This window comes from Juglans regia, chromosome 10 (genome assembly GCF_001411555.2).
Source record: "Juglans regia cultivar Chandler chromosome 10, Walnut 2.0, whole genome shotgun sequence".
NCBI lineage: Eukaryota > Viridiplantae > Streptophyta > Magnoliopsida > Fagales > Juglandaceae > Juglans > Juglans regia.
Window position 1 is genome coordinate 35,010,617 of NC_049910.1, and position 19,929 is coordinate 35,030,545.

Sequence of the window (19,929 nt, forward strand, 5' to 3'; positions counted from 1 at the left end):
AGGCGACCGGATATAGATTATAAAAAATAAAAAAAATAGAGGAATATATATAACAAGAACAGTGATAATAAACTAACTAGCTAGGGCGTGACACTCAATCTAAAATGAGGCTTAATGGAAACTTTATGACCTTTGGGATGAAAAACTTCTGATCAGCACCCACAGTGACGTTTCGGGTTTTTCATGTTCATGTTTTTGCCTTCTCAAAGGTCAAAGTCAAGCTTTGTAATTATGGTATTGTTCCACGGAAAATGATAGAGTTACTACCCTCTTACTATTCATTTACTACTTTTTTAATATTTGATTTTTTTTATAATTTTTTATTTTACTTAATAGTTAAGGAAGTGATAATTAGTAAATTTATATTTTTTAAATTTTTTCTTAATGATTAAGGATGTTAAAAAAATATTTAAAATAAAATGATAAAAAAATAAAAACACTACAAGTAGTAGATAGGTAGTAAGCCTATCACTATCCTTACTATATTGTTTTTTTAGCACTTCAAAAAAAAAAAAAAAAATTTGTGGAGTTTCTTGCTATAGCTTTCATCAATTCATTTCTGCAAATGGTTAACGAAGTAGTTTCGGGCCATTTGATTGGCTGCAATGCTTGAAATGTCCACCAAATTTCACATGAACTGTGCGTGTCATATATAAGAGATTTTGCGTGCACCACTGCAGCCAGAGCCTAGGCCTTGAATTATGTGATTATATTATGTAAGAGATGGGGTTACGCACGCTTGTTTCGAGGACTGATATCTTACCATGAAAATGATCAATATTATTGTTAAATTTAGCCCAGTACTGGCTAATGTTTCTTTATATATCTTGTATTGGCGAACTGGGTCGGGATTCTAGCTAAGAACTTTGCAATGTATATAGGGAAACATCTTAATCACCAAATGATATGGGCTCATTAGACCATTATGTATGCTTTCATAGTTAAGAAAGGATGAAAAGATGACAATTAAAAATTTTGTTATGTATAAGTAAGTTTGCGTATCAATTTGCGTACTAATGTTATTGCCTTCATATTATAAATTTAAATTAATACTGTTTTTAATAAAATTTACTTTTTGACCAATCATATTAAATGAATGAACATATTAGTGCATAAAATCGTTTACAATTAGATTTTTCCACCTAGAATTAGGTAGTGTTGGACTGAACAAGCCACCATTGGGATTGAGTACTCGAGCCAGCCAATGATTCTTAGCTGTTCTTTCCGGATAATTAGCCACTTTGGGACTGGCACACGATCCAGATTTGTGCCATCACATCATCGCATTTGTAGGAAATTATCCAATCAAGAAGCGGGCCGGTATCAAAGTTCAAATTGTTCATCTTATCTAAAAATAGAACATCCTCTGAACCAAGAAGATGTCAGCTGAGCTCAGAAGTATCCTTACATTTTAAACCCCAAAAAACTCAGGAGAAGTAAAACATCCGTTCAAACATGCAAAACAAACTCATGTCATGAGGAGACCTGTTCTGTTGGGTTGGGTACAATAATCGTCTCTCAGCTTTTCTTCATACATTTGCTTTAGTTGAGTAAAAACATATCTAAAAATATGTTTCACAATGCACAAAAAAGAAGGAGATAATACACGGGGTATGCGAATGGTCATTTAAAACAAGATTAAATGAATATGAAAGAATCAACCAAAAAGAGAGAGAGCCCAGTTTAATAATATCCAAGTCCAGTTTCTTCGAGACAACCTTCAACACAGCTCATCCCTGTAGTCTGACAGAACAGAATAGAGGCCTCGTGCCGTTTTGCCACACAAACTTCACAGCTTTAGATCTTAGCTAGCCACTAACAATGAAAATTGAGTTTAGCAATGTCCTCTACTAGATCCAACATATGCCAACAAAACGTAGAAGCCAACCATCTTGCACGTATATTTACCGCAAACAACTTAATGCCATGCATTATCCGATTGTTGTCCATATGACATAAACTTCCCTTCCAATTAGAGCATGATGTTAGAGCTTCCCTTCCACACCAGAACATCCTCTGGCTCTGACAACTCTAACCAAATAAAGCTTCCCCTAAAAGCCCTCACATTTGCCATTTTCTTGTAATATTTTCAGTAAAGATGTCTCACTATGTACTTTATTTGATAGATTTCAACTTCACAATAACTAGGGAAAACACTGAGCTGCAAACTCTTGGGCTGCTAACAATTTTTTTTAGTCCAAACCGCCTCAATTCGAACCGTATCATCTATTTTATTTGGACATAATCTCCACCCCCTCATCTTCAGTCTCCCATCTTCTCTTTCACTTGTTGAAATTCTCTGAAAAGTTCTTGATTCCTCTGCATTCCATTCACATAATTTTCTTTCCACTTTCTTGTTTACTTCGAGGAAAATGTCTCAAAAATTCTTGATTCCTATCTATACTATATACATATTCTTTCAACTGAGGATCGGAACGTGATTTTGCTGTATCAAAGTCCCCAAATACTCATCAAGTTTCACATCTCCTTCAACTAAATAACGTTCACATCCATTGGACAATCAAGAGTCTGATCTAGAAGCTGTGAAGGACGAAAGAAGACCTGCAGCTTGGACAGGTAAAATGTCTCCAAAAGTCGACATGGCAGCAGCTGATCTATCCTTGAATATGCCCACTTGCCCATCTGTAAGTATGGATCCCAATTTCAATGTGCTCTCTCCGAATCTGCTTCCAACCTGACCATTACGAGGAAAATATTTTAAGCCTCAATTCCCTAAAATGCAAACACAAATGTATGACAAAATGTTTAAGCCATATTTTCATAAAAGATAAGGCCATTAATCATGCTATATATGTCTTCACTCTAGAAAAACAATCTACAGAATCCCTTGCATGATTTCCATCTCGATTTGACTTATTAAAGTAGACACCCAAATCAATCCCAATGTACTGCTATAACATTAAATAATCCAATACCCAAATCGGATGGCAGGTTATTAGGTGAAGAGGCCCAACTTGGAGATAAAACCAGTGTGCACTAATGTTGATATGATCCCGCGTGTCTGATGTTGTGTATTTGGAGAGAGGGAGAAATAAGAGTAGCTTTAGAGATTGTGCAAAGGGGATGATGGACCTGAATTCATTATTTCTTAATTGTTTGATTACAAAATGAGCAAATAGTTTTGGCTGCCACCTATATATTTCATCAGCATATTGCATCTCATTGAATAGCACGCAACATCCTAAACTGCAATGTTTTATACGTAAGAGAGGACCATCAGGTAGGATTTGCAAATAGCAGAAATCCAGTCATATTCTACATAAATAGTTAACCAATCCCCATTCTCACCGGAATACCTTTTATTTTATAGTTTTTCAATGATATACGGCAGTCTTACCTGCATGAAAGACTTCAGTAATGGTGCTGCTACCCCAAAACTGGAGTTATCATCCAAATCCATCTTTCGTGAAAGCTCACCATTTGCATAAGCTTTCCAGGACGTTCTTGAAGAGATATCATCTGAAGTTGTTGAAATAGATGTCTTAGTTGTGCCTCTTGAAGACAATGCTGGAGCACTGCATAGCCAATGACTCAGGAGTAAGAAAATGTTAGAGTATTTAAAGCTGTGCATAATTTATTTTGAACGGGGTTGAAAATAAATATATAAACAAATAAGTCGTATGAATCAAGCAAGGACACACGATTGGTTTCAGATGCTCAGCACAGGTTTGGCAGATGTCATTAAATTTTTATTTTATTTTTATTAGCACCGGGTGTTCGGGAACAACGTCCCGACAAATCCCGGGGATGCACAGGCCCTCGGCAAGGAGTAGAAGTTAGGGTCTAGTTGCCCCTAACCCCCCAGTCCAATGGCCCCTAGAGATTGTTTGCACCCAATGGGACTTGAACCTTAGACATGGGGGAAGATACCCCCAAGCCCAAGGCCTTTACCACTTGAGCCAACCCCTAGGGTTTGTTAAAATAAATAATATTTTTTGATAAGTTTGTTAAAATAAAATAATATATATACTGATTCATGAAGACAGACATGAACTTATGCACACTCGCATATAATATAACTTACGAAAAGAAAGCAGAACACCAACCTGATTGGGAGATATTTGAAGCGAGGAACTGTAGAACATCTCATAATATTGGACTCCGAATTATTAGGCAGCTTCTGAACAGTATCCGTGTACATTCGATTAAGTTGCACAAAGAATCCAAAGAGGACAGCATGCCGCAGGTATGATTGCCTCTCATTCTCCCAGAGATATGGTTCATACCTTAAATGAGTTTAAACAAATCAGAAAGCACAACCAAGTCAAAAGAGGTGAACATCTAAAGTAAAAAATGACTAAAAGATATACCATATAATGAATTAACTAATAAGAATACCATGAAAAAAGCCTCCAGGTGTTTTCAGACAAAGATCTACCTCTAGATGGTTCTGCCAAGGAATTGTTTTGCTGTGTACTACATAAGCATACTATTCTATCTATCCTTGGCAAGACTAGTCACAATCTACTAATTGTGAGTGAAAGACAAAGAGAACTACTTATCAAGTTGTAATTATTTGTAAAACTTCAAAATTTTCACAATGCAACCCATAGAGAACGATGATGTTTTCCCTCTTCTGAAATCCACAGTGAAATAATCTTAACAGATCATACTTTAGTCAAACCTCAAATCAAGAAATTCAACAAACCATTAAAGTTTGAGTATCAAGAAACGCAAGAGTTAAATATCTTGTTGGGTACATTGACCGACAGTCTGGATAATTGTTTCATTTTTACTTTGCATCAAATAGGTTTCTTCTAACATTCCAAGCGCTTCACTTTTTTTCACAATCATAAGCCATTAATGTCAATCCAATCTTTTTCCACGGTGCTCGACAGTTGGACCTTCAAATTGAAAACAAACTTTAACCATGACTTTTCAACTGACAGATCTGACTGCTCCCAGGTGAATATGTATATTCCTTTGAGGATACCATGTGGGACAAAGACACAAGCAATACAGCCCCCATCTCTAATCCTAACTTTGAAGATGGCATTTTTAAAAATCCCAACATCTAAAATGAGCGCAGAAGAATAAAAACTCAAACATTTTCTCTTAACCAGAACGTAACTTACGTAAGCCAGTCTATAGGATCCAATCTTTTTGAAAGACGATTTATTAATCCATCGATACGCTCTCTGATGACTGACTTCTTCTGGCCTTGATCTTGCTTCCGCCCAAAAGGCAACTTTGGCTTCATACTAGTAGACAATTCTTCACTCAAGCTGGAATCGCCCCCAGAAAGAACATCAGCAGCAAACTTCAAGTCCACTAAAATCTGCAAAACACCTTTTTCTGACAGTTGAGATCCACCAGCCTCTCTAGCAGAAAGAAATTCCCCGTAAATATCCATGACCTACATGGAAACAATGCTATTAATATACGAACAAAAGGAACTCAAGGATGCAGTTGGACTCCCAGAATATTAAAAGATCTTACAACATAATGAGCAACCGCTGCCAAAAACGTTAAAAATAGGAAGAAAAATAATTGACATTTTATAGAAGGAAACAGCTAGCAAGAAAAATAATTGACATTTTACAGAAGGAAACAGCTTGCAAGGTATTCAGTCTAATGAGAGATCTTATTCAGTTTGGTTAGGCACTTGACTAAAAGACTTTACAGTATGAAAAGATCAATAATTATTTTATGAGAACATAAGCGTACTTTGATTTCAGATTATCGAACAAGTTAATTTAATGAAACAGTTTTTTTTTTTTGAAGAAACGGCCCCCTTTAATTGATGTAGTATCCCACTTTTTGTGGAGGGAAACCACCATATACAACAAGTAAAACTTCAAGAAAAAACTATGTCATTTACAGGAATGAAACGAAAGGGAAAAAGACTAGTTTCTGAGACTGGGGAAGCCTGCTTTATCCAGAGTATATATACAAAAATGACCAGCAGGGTTCCCACATCAATCTCATGGCCAGGCCACGGGTTTTTCCAGCTAGAAACAAAACGTGCAAGAGCCCAGCCAAAGAGTTTTGAAACTTTTTCCAATGATTATCTACAAAGTGGATGAAACGGGAAATGGCTCCAAGATAAAGTCCTGACACGAGGTAGGGTGCGGAAATCAACCTCTTAAGGGGACCTTTCCAGTGTTGTTCATTACTTGCACAGGTTAAGGATTATTCGGTGGTAGAGAATTTGCCGATTTCAAATGGCTCCAATCAATGGGAAGTGGACTTTGTTAGAGTTGCACAAAATTGGGAGATGGATCATTTCTAATTGTGCTATGCAAGGTTGTGCACTATTCAATTGAGATAGGGAAGAAAAAACAAGATGTGCTGGGCCCCATCTAAGAAAAGGGTATTTGAAGTAAAATCGTTTACCCATGCATTCTCACCCCCACGAGAGTTCCTCCTTCCCAAGGAAGAATGATTTGAGGAGTAACTTCCCTTGAGAGAGGCTTTCTTTGCTTGAGTGGCAGCATTAGGGAAAATCGTTACATAGGATAATTTGAGGAAGCAGTAAGTTATATCGATAAATTAATGTTGCATGTATAAAAAGAACGAGAGGTGAATCTTTTCAAGTGTTGGAAGTTTTCAGGATCTTTTACACCCACCTACCTGTTCTAACAAGTGTATCTACCGTATCCTCCTTGTGAGCTTGAGTAACACCTTTTTGCTCATTAATATTATTATCTTATAAAAAAACTTACATTCTAAGATCAATTTCCTACAACTAAATCATTGACAAGAAAACAAACAGGAACATGCATGCTATGAAATCATGGTTGTGGTCCACAAATGCTTATGCATTCCCTTATAAGATCAAATTCAAAAGACACCTAACAGTCCTGGGCTCCTGTAGAAAATCTGTAGATCCAAATAATTCCTCAATTAAAGGACCTCAAATCAGTTCTTCTCTAACTGTTCTTTCAAGAAGTGGATGTTTGTTGTAAAGGAAACTTTTTTTTTTTAAAATAATTATTTTGATTTAAAACTCTTTAGTTATGGCAGAGGAAAGCCGTGAAAACAACCTTCATTGCACCCAAAACAAAACTTATAAGAAAAGCTCCAAATCTATTACTTACAACGTATTACCGACAATCCTATCCTATCCAATCTCAACAGGCCTGTTATCTCCTTTGGGGCCCGCTCAAAATCCGTCGAATTTCCTTTGGCACCTTCTTTAGCAAGAAAATCAGCTACTTGATTTATTTCTCTATACATGTGTCTAACTACTATGTTCAACTCCTTTGCAGAGTAAGCAATTCCCTCCCAGTCTTCTTGCACAGCCCAATGAACATCACCCTGTCCATTCCACCAGTTAACCAACACTTGGGAATCAGTTTCAACCTCGACATTAGACTGCATCAGCATATTACATATTTGCAGACCATCAAGCAAAGCCTTAGGGGATGTTTGGTAACAAATCTCATCCCATCTCATTTCCTTCCCAAACATCACTCAAACACGAATACTTTCACTAATCATTACAACTTTCCGAAACTTTCAAACAAAAAACAATTCAACTTTTTCAAATCTCAAAACAAAAATTATATTAAAAAATTATATTCTAACAATATTTTAACTTTATAATATTTTTTATTCAACTTTCTCTCTCCTTTCTCAAAATCCAAAAAATACTTTACTCAAACTATCTCACTACTATTCACAAACCATCTTACTATTATTCACAAAATTCTCATCTCATCTCATTCCCCAAGCCTACCCCAAGTCTAGGCCATTGTGTTGGTACCATTTCCATAATAAGCCATAAAACCAGCCAAGATTCCCCCTCTATAATCCCGAACTACCCCTCCACCTCCACATTCACCAGGATTCCCCAAACTACACCCATCAATGTTCAACTTCACATTGTGTTGTAAAGGAAACTGAAACTCTTAAAAACTTCAGTGTCATCACCCTTCTATAACAGCGGTTCCTTTGTCAATTTTCTTTAACCTGTATCCTTTTTAATTGGCAATCGGATGGTGCTCAATGGAAAACTTAGTGCACCTGTATTGTCCCAATCAGATGAAATAGGTGGTTACATAGTGCATCTAATCACAGTGGCTTCTCATATGGTGCTCAATGGAAAACTTAAGGTATTGGAATTAGCATCTTTTTAACAGACAGCTAAAAAGTAAAATTAATTTTTTAGATATGTGGAGAGTTACCATGCATGCATTCAAATGCATCATTTTTAATAGGTAAATTCATTAAAATTGAATAAGTATGTTAATCAAATGCAGAGTTCAGCCACTGAATCACTATAGTCAAGGGCCCAATTCTAAAAACAACACATAATCTCTTGAAGATAACACTTCAGAGCTTCAATCACACCGTGTTTAGAGGAAGAAAATCCCTTTAGTACCCATCACATACATCAAGGAACATATTTACCAACGCTTATACCAGACTGAAGATATACCAATAAATAAAAGAACATATTTACCAATAGCTATTATGTACACGTTAGTGCATTAGCTACATCATTAATAAAAATAAAATAACAGTAAATAAAAGTGAAATGAACCAAAATTCTCTTCAACAATGATAAAGCTCAAACATTTACAGATGGTGACAACGAAATATAAGATATTCCAAAATAACAGCAAAGAAAAATCAAGCAAAATCTCCAGCAATTTGCATACCTTTTCCAATAATCTTAATGCAAATTTTTGCAGAATCATTTTGTCAAGTACATGACCTCCAATACGATGAACTTCTTCACATGCTCGGAATAAAAACGACATAATATAAAGAGAAGGCATGGATGGAAGAGATATTTTCATCTCTGATTGGCCCTCATCAGCCTGTTCTTGCTTGACTACCGTTTCTTCCCAGCCCTGACAAAAAAAATCAAAAGATGATTCAGCTTGGTTTACAAATTACCAAATATACATTGTACATCGCAAACAACATTGCATAGAAACGCTTAACTTGTTTTGCATATAGATTACAAGCACTGATAGACCCATGGTAGCCCTTTTTTGTTTCTGTGGGGAATGTGTGTACAATCACTTTTTATTGTATTTTTTTGCACAAGTTTATAGATAAATTTTTTTCATCACCTTTTTAAAAAAAGCAGTATCATCAAAGGTATTCCTTTTTTTGGCTAAAACTAGCATATGATGATTAGCTGAGCTTCAAGTTGATCCAAAGCCATTTCAATATCATTTAATCAAAAACAATTGCATTTAACTGGTGTTGATTCCAATTGCTCCATAACTTATGGACAAGTTGATCCGACATCTGATTCACATTGATTCCCATCTCATGTCTATTACTTTCTCCTTCTAATTTACATATATTGCTTTCCTTATTGGGATGTCTCAAAATACACATCCACTTCCTAGAAGTTGAAATACTTCAACATTTTTGGGATGTCTCAAAATAAATACCCACTGCCTAAAAGTAGAAATACTTCAACATTTTCCTAAATGTTATATTCTACTCTGAATAAAAAGGCAAACGAGATTCTTATTAAAAGTCATGCCACCTATAATGTAAAGTAAATGACATTTTATGAATATCACCAATCTGTACCTTTTTTTATTAATAATACTGTCATTCCAAACCAAGATAAATCGATTAGGACAAAGGGAGTAATTAGAGTTAGCGTGGAGGCGCTCTTGGCTTGTTGGACAAATTTAGGAGGTATTCCACAAATCAAAGCCGTATGGAAGATGGTTCCTATTTGTATTCTATGGTGCTTGTGGTAGGAGTGAAATGACAGGATATTCGAAGACAAGGAGCGATCATTTAAGGATCTTAGATCTTTTTTTGTTAGAACGTTATTCCCATGGGCCATAGCTATAGATTTTAATGGTTTAGACCTTCATGATTTTCTTGTTTCTTTTTCTCCATGTTTCCTCTTGTATACCATCTTGTGGACTTGAGCTATGCCTATTCTATTAATACAATCGTTTACTTGTAAAAAAAGAAAAGGAGTAATTAAAAAAAGGGTAAGCAAGCCACCATATTTTACTCTTCATTACTCCAAGCACACTCCTTCAATATTTACTAGAGGTTGAAACTAGGTTTAATTGGCTTTATATTCTGAAGCAACTCTTTCTCAATGTCTAAAAAGTTTCCCTTTCTTGAATAATTATTAAATTCTAGTCAGTTTGGACTCAAACCAGTTTATAGCATAATCTTAAGCTTCAGGTCTAGCTAAAGATGTTTCATTATTACTTATCAAAAACAATGTTCCATTATTCATTTTTTTCAACAAAGACAAAATGGAGTATTGTGATACCCCATGTGATAAGGAAAATGGTAGGTGGTGTATGGGATCCTACATTGCTTGGGAATGAGAAGTTCTTACTCTTTATAATGTTCCAATAGGGCTCCAATTGTATCATTGACTAGTCCTTTTGAAGTATAGGTCATGTGCTTGAGCCTTCCATTGAGGCGTTACAAATGGTATCAGAGTCTATCTCAACAAAAAATGTGAGACTTGAGCCCTGCCACCTATGATGAACTAGCCCGACGAGGACGTTGGGAATTTAAGTGGGGAGATTGTGATATCCCATATGATAAGGAAAATGGTAGGAGGTGTATAGGATCCCACATTGCTTGGGAAGGAGAAGTTCTTACTCTTTATAAAGTTCCAATGGGACTCCAATTGTATCATTGACTAGTCCTTTTGGAATATAAGCCATGTGGCTTGGACCTTCCGTTGGGGCATTACAAGTGCTGATTTGACTCCTATTTTATGTTTTACCTGTATCGATCCCAAAAAAATAAATTGGAGTTTACTCCCTCAAATCTTATTGCACAATTCACAGTAGTTTAATAGGCTCAACAATTATAATCAGATCCTAAGAACAAGCTTACTAGAATGAGTCATTTTATCCTTACCTACCCCAACCCCAAATGTAATGATAACATGAACTACTAAACCTTCCTTTTTTTTTTTAAGCACTCAAATCTCTCATTTATAAAAATCAAGATTTCTATGATGTTGTATGTGCAAAAAAAATGGTGAGACTGTGGATCATCTTCTGCTACATTATGAGGTTGCTAGAGCGTTATGGGAAGGTTGAGCTAGCCTGGGTTATGCTTGCTATGGTGGTCAAGCTTTAGGCCAATTGGACAAACCTGGGCGGTATTCCACAAATCACAGTTGTGTGGAAGATGGTTCCTATTTGTATTCTTTGGTCCCTATGACAGGAACGAAATGATTGGACATTTGAAGACAATGAGCGTTCTTTGGAGGAATTAGATTACTTTTTGTTAGAACTTTATTTCTATGGGCCAAAGCTATGGCCTCGATTTTCATTATTTTCTTGCTTCCATTTCTTCTTCCTAAATACGTGTTACTTCTTGTATACCCCATTGTGTACTTAGGTTATCCCTATTCTTATTAATACAATCATTTACTTACAAAAAAACCTATGATGACAATTATATACATTCTTTTTTGTGTATTTAAGACCACAAATGCATGCTGAAAAAGCCAAAAGTATGGGGAAGAAAAGGGCATAAAATATGATGAAAGAAGGGAAAAAAAAAAAGATTGACAAAGAAGACAAAGTTGTCCACAAATATTGCATACCCTCAAAGGAGTTGTTGATGATAATGCATCGTCTTGTCCAAGATACCGAGAAACAATAGTTGAAAGCTCATCTGATAGCCATAATATCCATAAATTGTGTGCTCGAATGCAAAGATCTCGTGTAAGCCTATTGAATTCTTCAAGTTTTGGGCTTGCAGTTTCACCGGCTCCAAGCAATGCTGCAGTGGCTAATGAAGTTCTTCTTTTAGTGCCAATGGGTGTTTGTCTTCCCAGGCTATCAGATACGGGAGAATCAGCAGTCACTCTAGATTGTTGTCTCAACAAGGAAGGTAACTTGTCGAAAACCACGGACACAACAGTTTCATTTACCCAAAACCTCAGAGAACCAAGTATCACTGGGATGTGTTTCGAGTGGTTCTGGAATGCAAACAGCAGTCGCCCAATGAAAAGCGATCTCTCAACTATTATAGCTGGCGGAAGAGGCTGACCTTCCTTGTTGGCATTTTCCATGGCCCCATATAAATTGTCAAGCTCACTCCTTAATTGAACCAATATGGTGGACATGCTCTCATAACACTTGTTTTGTAGATATGGTGCCAGATCCCTTAACCTTAGAGCTGCCTTTGGAGATTCTAAGAAGCTGAGCAGGTCCTCCAGAATGCTCTGACAACGGCTGTCCACTGCATCTCTGATTTGACTAACTTGGGGACCAAAATAGGCATTCAGACAAGTCTGGAAATCGTTCTCTTCTGACGGTGCTTTAAAACCAGAAAGCACACCAACCTTCTTAGCATTAGATTCAATAAACCAAACCCCACCACCCGTAGAAGGTCTGTTCAAGTACCCCTGGAAATCAATTTGTCCACCAGAATAATTCTCCCCAATGGCACGAGTCGATTCCACCACATTCACAACCCTCGTCAGATCCTCAAACCCAACGTCCATAATCATTTTCATCCTCCTCACAAAAGCATCCTCGAAGATCTGATCCCACAGATCAGATTCATCCTCCAAAACAAGCTCTCTTATCCTAGTCCAAGGCAACTCAATCTCCGAACCAAAAACGCTCTTCAACCACTCCAAACTCCCTGCCAACACTGTCTTACTCTCCACGGTCACCCTTATGGACTTTTCGGCCAAAGCAAGCTCTTGTCCAGAACCAATGGAATCAATCAAATACCTCCCATTGATCTTATTGACAAGTTCTCGCCCACATTCCTTTAACCACAGAGAACAGGCCCTCGCAATATACTCCTTATCAAGCATGACCATGACCGACTCCAACTTATCCCTAAACAACTGCCAAAGCCGGACCTCCTCATCCGGATTCGGAATCCCTCCGAATAACTGAGATGCGGGAGGCGAACCCGATATGACTTTATAAAACGACGGCATATCATTCAACACTCGCAAGAACAACTCACCCACTTGGCCCACAGTGATCTGAATTATACTCAAAACCTCGCAAAACACGGAAACTACGTCGTCGCAAGTAGCATTGTGATTGTGAGCACACGTACCTAGTGTCTGCGAAATCCACGACTTCCTGGTGTCCAGAAAGAGCGACAAAACCTGCTTAGGGTCCAGCTCGTCGATCACTGCCACGCCGGCCAACGCATCGGCGTAGGCCGAGATCGGAAGGCCGCGTTGTTCGAGCAACCGGTCTCGACCCCGCTGCGAGATCTGAGCCTTGAAGCTCTCCACGATCTGCCATTGGTGCTGAAGCAGAGGGAAACTCGACAGGATCGATAGCTCTCCACGATCCTCGTTGTTCATTAGTCTGTCATGCACGTGCTTGGCACGTGAGTACCGTGCGGCGGCTTCCAGAAACATGGACTCATCGAGGCAGCCCCAGATGTTCTCGGGCGTGTCGACGAGGTACTTGACCCGGCAGGCGATCCCGTAGGTCCGCGCTCGGGTCAAATTAGGATTGGAGTTGAACTTGGGGGTCTCGGAAGAGAGGGAACGGATCGCACTGTTGATGGAGGAGAGATTGGAAGCGATAGACTGAGAGTAATTCTTCATGAGAACGATGGAATCGGCGGAGTCGATGAGGTCCCGGTAACGGGTGCCGACGAGCTGCCGGAGCTCCTCCTGCTTGAGCTGGATCTGTGCCCGGGTCGAAGCCTCCACATTTCGGATCTCTGACACGGGCTTGGAACGGAAGAGCGATACGGCTTCGGATTCGGCTGAGGGCATGGTAACGGAATTGGAGAGACTATCTTCAATTCCAACAATTCATTCATACAAGTTTTCGCTCTGTATCGGTCGATTTCAGTTCAGATCTAGAGGGAGTGATTTGATCGGATATTTGGAAATTTGAATAATGTTATTATAATTTCTGGAGAAATTAGAAGTCCGGAGCTGGGGGGAGGGGGGTTAGTGAAGGGTAATGACTAATGATGGTGGAGTCTCTGGTGTTGGACATGTAAAACGTAATCGCTGCTGCCCAGAAGAATTGGGCCTAATAGAGCCTTTTTAACAGAGCCGACGAAAGCAGCCAAGCCCAGGTCCATAATATAAGATACGAGCCCAATTTCATCTCAAAAAGATTAGGACTTGTACATCTCATTTAATTTCAATTAATAATTTTATTATTATTCACAAATTATTTCATCTCATCAATAAAAACTACAAGTTGAGCCAAAAGCTCTTTGCATATGACAATTATGGGCTCCGATTACTTAGCAAAACATATTATATTATGTGGACTTTAATTATTCGTTAGTAATAACTTTTAAATACCTAGTTGCAACATTTGTCATATTCTACTGGGGGTCCTTTGTGGTGGCTTTCTGCATCATTGCAGTGCTTGTGCATCATCGTCGTTGAAAAGAGGAAGGTTCAGGAAGGTGAAAAAGTTTCTTTGTATTGCATTGCAAAGAATGTTACATAAGGCTCTGTTTTATATACACAAAGAACAGAGGTGGGAAAAAGGAATTACAAATATTTAACTAACTTCTTTACTGTTAACTAATTATAGTTAATATTCCCCCTCAAGATGGAGAGTAAATGTTGATGATACCCATTTATCAATAAGACAAAGAAAGAATTATATGTTAAGGGTTTAGTAAGTAAGCCTGTAAGTTGATGAGCAAATAGAACATGTAAAGTGCGAATGAGCCCAGCTTGAAATTGGTCACAAACGACTAACGAGATGACAGTCGAGTTCAATATGCTTCGTACGTTCATTGAAGAGACGGGATTTGCTGCAATATGGAGTGCATCTTTTTTGTCACATAAGAGCAATGTAGCTTTTGAGTGTAGAGTACAAATATCTTGAAGCAAATGTCGAATCTATGTTAATTCATAGACAGCAGCAACCACAACGATACTTTGCTTCGATGAAGATGAAGGCTAGATTTTGCAGGAAAGAACAAGCCCCATCCAGGAGTGGGTTTGATATACTGAAGAACATGATGGGTTGCATGCAGATGAAGTTCACGAGGAGCTTCCAAATACTGATTAAGTGCATGTACAAAGAATGTCTAGACATGTCTAGACATGTCTGGACGTGTGAGTGTCAAGTATAGCAATCGACCTATTAATCTTCTGCATATGCATGGGTCAAGAAGTAGAGAGCCTTCAAATTTAGTAAGTTTTAACTGTTGTTCAATAGGAAAAAAAAACAAGTTTAACACCCAAAAATCCAGAGTCCTCCAAAATGTCCAATGCATATTTCCTTTAACATAAGGAAATACCCTTTGCTGAGCGAGCTACTTCTAACCCAAGGAAAAATTTCTAATGACCAAGATCTTTAAGCTGTAACTCACTATGCAGTAAGGTTTTGAATGCAAAAACAGAATTTTCATTGTTGCTAGTGATCAATATATCATCAACATACACTAACAATGCAATGAAAGAGTCTTATTGTGATCTTGTAAAGAGAGAATAATCGGATTTTGATTGAATAAAACAATGTTTGATGAGGCAAGAGGAAAACTTAGAAAACTACTGTCTAGATGCTTGTTATAAGCCATATAGTGACTTTTACAATTTGCATACTCGAGACTCCCTCTTAGGACTAAATCCAAGTGGCAAAGCCATGTACACTTTCTTAGTGAACTCCCCATGTAAAAAGGAATTATTAACATCCAACTAAATTAAAAACCAACCATGCATAGCAGCTAATGAAGGTAAGCATATAAACAAAAATGATGTGGACAACCGCGTTCGAGTCCTGGCCGCAGCCTCGCATCCGACGTGGTAGAAAACCAAAACGACGTTGTCTTCGTTTTGGGTCTTCGAATGGGTCATCGCCTCCATCCCCATTTCATTTCCCGCAAAACACACTTCACTTCTCCCCCACGCTTCCATCTTCTCAAAATCGCTATCTTCTTCTTCTCTGAATCGCTGTCTTCTTCTCCAAGCCGCAAATAGACCTCTCTTCTCTTCTCACCCCGAAAACACACCCCACGATTACCTTTCATCTTCTCCGAATCGCTATCTTCTTCTTCTCAATCCCTATATTTCTTCTTTTCCAAGCCGCAAACTGATCTCTCTTTTCTTCTCCGAAACGCACCCCACGATTACCTTTCATCTTCTCCGAATCGCTCTGTCTTCTTCTTCTTCTCCAGAAAGTAGATTTCTTCTTCTCCAAGCCGCAAACAAACTTCTCTTCTCTTCTCCGAAACAAACCATGGGGTTAGTGTTTCGGGGTTTTCCTCTCCATCACATCCATCGATCTTTCTCCATGAAGCCACAGAGCCACACCCACGAAGCCATTGGTCTGAAATCTCCTGTCCACAAAGTCCCGAAATCCTAACCCTAACCCTTTCAAAGTTCAAAACTTTAAACACACTCCATACCCGAATTGCCACCAGCGATACAGTCATGGGAGTGAACAGAGGAGCTAACACAGTGTTTGGCTCACAGGTAAGGTTCCTTTTTCCAATTTTGATATTTGCAATATTATATTGTAGTTCTACTTTTTTTTATTTGGGAGTTTCTTGGATTTGGTATTGTATTGTGACTTTTTCAGATTTTGTGACTCGTGATTTCCTAATTTATTTGAGGTTTTTGTTTAGCGGCAGTACAACTTATATGGTTTCTGAATTTTGTGGGTATGGATATTCTGGAAGTGGTTGTTGGGGATTGGTGGTGTTATTTTTAATTTAATTTTATAATTAAAGGTTGATGGTGTTATTGTTGTGTTTGTTTATAGTTTCATCATTTGTGATATATATTATATCAAGTTTCTATATTAGCTCAACTCAGAAATTAGGTTGATGGTGTTGGTTTATGAGTTTTGTGAGTATGGATATTCTGTAAATGGCTGTTGGAGATTGGTGGTGTTGTTTTTAAATTAATTTTATAAGTAGAGATTGATGGTGTTATTGTCACTATCATGCAAATTAAAAACAACATTGATACATTTCTATGTCACAACCAATCTATGTCCGTGCACAAATGTCTGCGTTTCTATTATTTTTTGTATATGCACCATGATCAAACCATTAAGAGTGATAAGACTTAAATATAGAAATTGTATATTATATTTAGATGAGAATGTGTGTACTTTGCAGATTGCATGTGACTCTTCTGAGTTATTATATATTTTTCAAGATATTGCATACCTATGGCCAGAGTGTCTACCCACAAGTTTCAACCTGATGTAGTTCATCAGAATTAGTCATGAACCCAATTTAATCCATGTAGTTTTTTTGATTTCGCATATAACAATTTATAAAATATCATATTAGAATGTCGTCATCATCATCATCAATGTCTTCTTCATCGTTTGCAAAACGTACTTTGTGACAAGTACACTGCTTCTGTAAGGTCGATGCCACATTGAGATATTCAAGTACTACAAGAAATCCAGGACGATCCTTCTTAGGGTGTCCAAATTACAATAAAGAGGTAACTACATTATTTGTATATCTATCATTTATAAATTATAGTGATGAATATGTTGTACATCTAATATTTTTGTTATATGTATAAAATGATTAGGGATTATCATACTGTAAATTTTTCAAGTAGGCAGATAGTAATGAAGAGATTGAGTTCCATCTTCAAGAAAGAAATAATGAATTGTTAAGGAAGGAAAATGAGCTCGAGAAGATGCTGGACGAGGTGGAAAAGACGAAAACTGAGTTCCATAAAAGAGTGGATGAAATCGAGAATAGAGAGCTGGTGGTATCCAATAGAGAGAAGGTGCTTCTGGAACAAGAAACTGAAATGAGGCATCGACGCATACTACTGAAAGTATCCTGAGCTTTTTTATTTGTAGTTGCATGTTACTTGATAGTATCTAAGTAATTGCTCTAATTAATTGCTCTAATGTTAGTATCTAAGCATTGGACTTTGTACTTGATGTAAATATATTAAGTTCAACATTTCTCAGATAGAGGATGTAATGCTTGACTAATGCATTTGTATATGTTTCCTTCTTACAAATATTTATGTTTAGCCATAGGGAACAATCAATAGATATCAATGCTTATTTGTAATTCTTGACTAATGCATTTCACAGCTTGCATTTTTAGCAATTTAATGAAGAGCAACGTTGCAGCTTGCATTTGTATGCTTGACTAGTGAATTGTTTTAAAGGAGTGCACGCTTGCGTATTGAAAATATTATTTTGGGAGTTTTGGGTGATATTGTAAATGGCCTAAAGCTTTAATGGAACTTGTTACATGGGTAAATAGCAATGAAGATAAGAAATAACACAGTAATCAAGTTGTCAGCTTATTGTGTGAACAGAAGATCGTATGCCAAGCACCCAAGAAATTATTGTTGCTTACATCTAATTATTTGAAGTGCACTACAAACTTCATAGTCTAAATGCGTTCATGCTATATTAAGTTCAGGAAACTATTAGGCAGTTTTTAGACTACACACTTCTAGGCAATTAGTGATTCTTAAGCTGCAGCTACAGCTTAACAATAATACTCTAAACAATCACGTATAGAACTTGTCAAATAGGCAATAACATGTTGCCATATAATACAAACTGTCCACGCAACCATAAAATTCATCCATTCATCCATAAGCTCAACATGTAAACAAACTGTCCACACAACCTTAAAATTCATCCATTATCAGAATGTCCCAATAACCAAATGAATGTAAAAATGTCCTAATATCAACAAATGGTGTCATAATGCTCTTTAAGACAGATATATTTAATCATATCATTGCATCCGTTGTAATCCATCCAACCCAAAATCCATTAGATGTGATCCATCCAACCCAAAATGCATTTGTAAACAATAAAACGTATATATTAATGTAGAGTCATTATAACCAGGAACATTAAAATAAATAAAAAACTGCATGCATGTAGGATGCATGGCACCAGAAAACTGCATGTTTAACACACTCTCATTTGGATGTTTAACACCAAAAAACATGTACATGCATGCATGCAGAAAGCTAATTCTTGTAAAAACATGTACATAGATATACACTCGCCCATCCATGCATGCATGCATCACTTGGGACTTTTGCATTTTTTATACACATAGATATACATGCATGCATCACTTGCTTTAAACAATAAAACGTGTACATAGATATACATGCATGCATACAGCACTTGGGACTTTTGCATTTTTATACACATCTTACTTTTGTATAAGATAATTCTTGTAGAAAGTTTGGGATACACTAATACTTTCTTGACTTTGAATCACTATTTCTTGGATCTGGGTTCCACTAATGTCAAAAGTTATGCTTTCTAGAATGGCCTGGTCAAAAATACTTGTCAAAACCCAACTAAAGTACAATATTTTAATAATGCGTATGTACTTATAAATATACCTGCACGTATCCAGCATTGGCCAGTTCAATCTCTGAATTACCAAATAAAGATCTCTGTGTGCTCAATATAGGTGTATCACCTCCGTCTCCCTAATAATGAAATAACAAATAACAAATAACAAATTGAAAATTTGTCATATTTGCTTTTGTAAAATATAAAAGAAAATGTCATATTAAATAGATGCACATCTTTGCGTTTCCCCTTTCTGGATGCTTTTTTCGCTTTCGCTTTAACTTTTTGCATATCTTTCTCCATCTTGGATTCTCTCCTCAGAGATGGGGGTCTGCCTTTTCCACGTACAACATTTGGACTACGTACTTGTCCAGAACCACCAACAATAGTTGTGCCCCTGTCGATATTGGAACATTGGAACCCGTTTTGGTGAAGGATGGGGGTTCTTGGTTGGTACGATACAACTCAATCATTGCATATAACTTAACTTTTGCATCTTGAGTATGCTTGTTCGCAAAAGTAATCATCTGACAGCAGATATTCAACATCTCTGAATATTTATTAGTATCTGCCCGTTGCTTCCCCGCATCATAGCTACTGTGGATCAACGTATATCGTTGTTTGATATCCTTCCTCCATCGATCTAAAACGTAACTATCTGGCAAAAATTTAATCTCGTTACATCTGAATATGGCCAAAATGTGCCTCCACA

At 37.2% G+C, this 19,929-nt stretch overlaps 1 protein-coding gene across 1 annotated transcript; it reads right to left on the reverse strand.

The window, feature by feature from the left end:
* Nucleotides 1–1,809: 1,809 nt before the first annotated feature.
* LOC109004071 (conserved oligomeric Golgi complex subunit 1-like) lies at nt 1,810–13,888 on the reverse strand. Its single transcript, XM_035694529.1, has 6 exons — nt 11,537–13,888; nt 8,628–8,822; nt 5,097–5,377; nt 4,068–4,247; nt 3,359–3,536; nt 1,810–2,695 (listed from the first exon to the last, which is right to left on the reverse strand). Exons 1-6 carry the CDS (start codon nt 13,694–13,696, stop codon nt 2,522–2,524), a joined length of 3,168 nt encoding a protein of 1,055 aa, XP_035550422.1. The 5' UTR covers nt 13,697–13,888; the 3' UTR covers nt 1,810–2,521.
* Between the last annotated feature and the right edge of the window lie 6,041 nt (nt 13,889–19,929).

Bases quoted from the DNA above. Each gene is read 5' to 3' on its own strand.
- LOC109004071 (XM_035694529.1), bottom strand. From the start codon at position 13,696: ATGCCCTCAGCCGAATCCGAAGCCGTATCGCTCTTCCGTTCCAAGCCC. The intron at 8,823-11,536 runs GTATGCAATATT...TTTTTTTGTCAG, and splicing joins CATCAACAACTCCTTTGAGG to GGCTGGGAAGAAACGGTAGT. The intron at 4,248-5,096 runs GTAAGTTACGTT...AACTCATTTAAG, and splicing joins GATCCTATAGACTGGCTTAC to GTATGAACCATATCTCTGGG.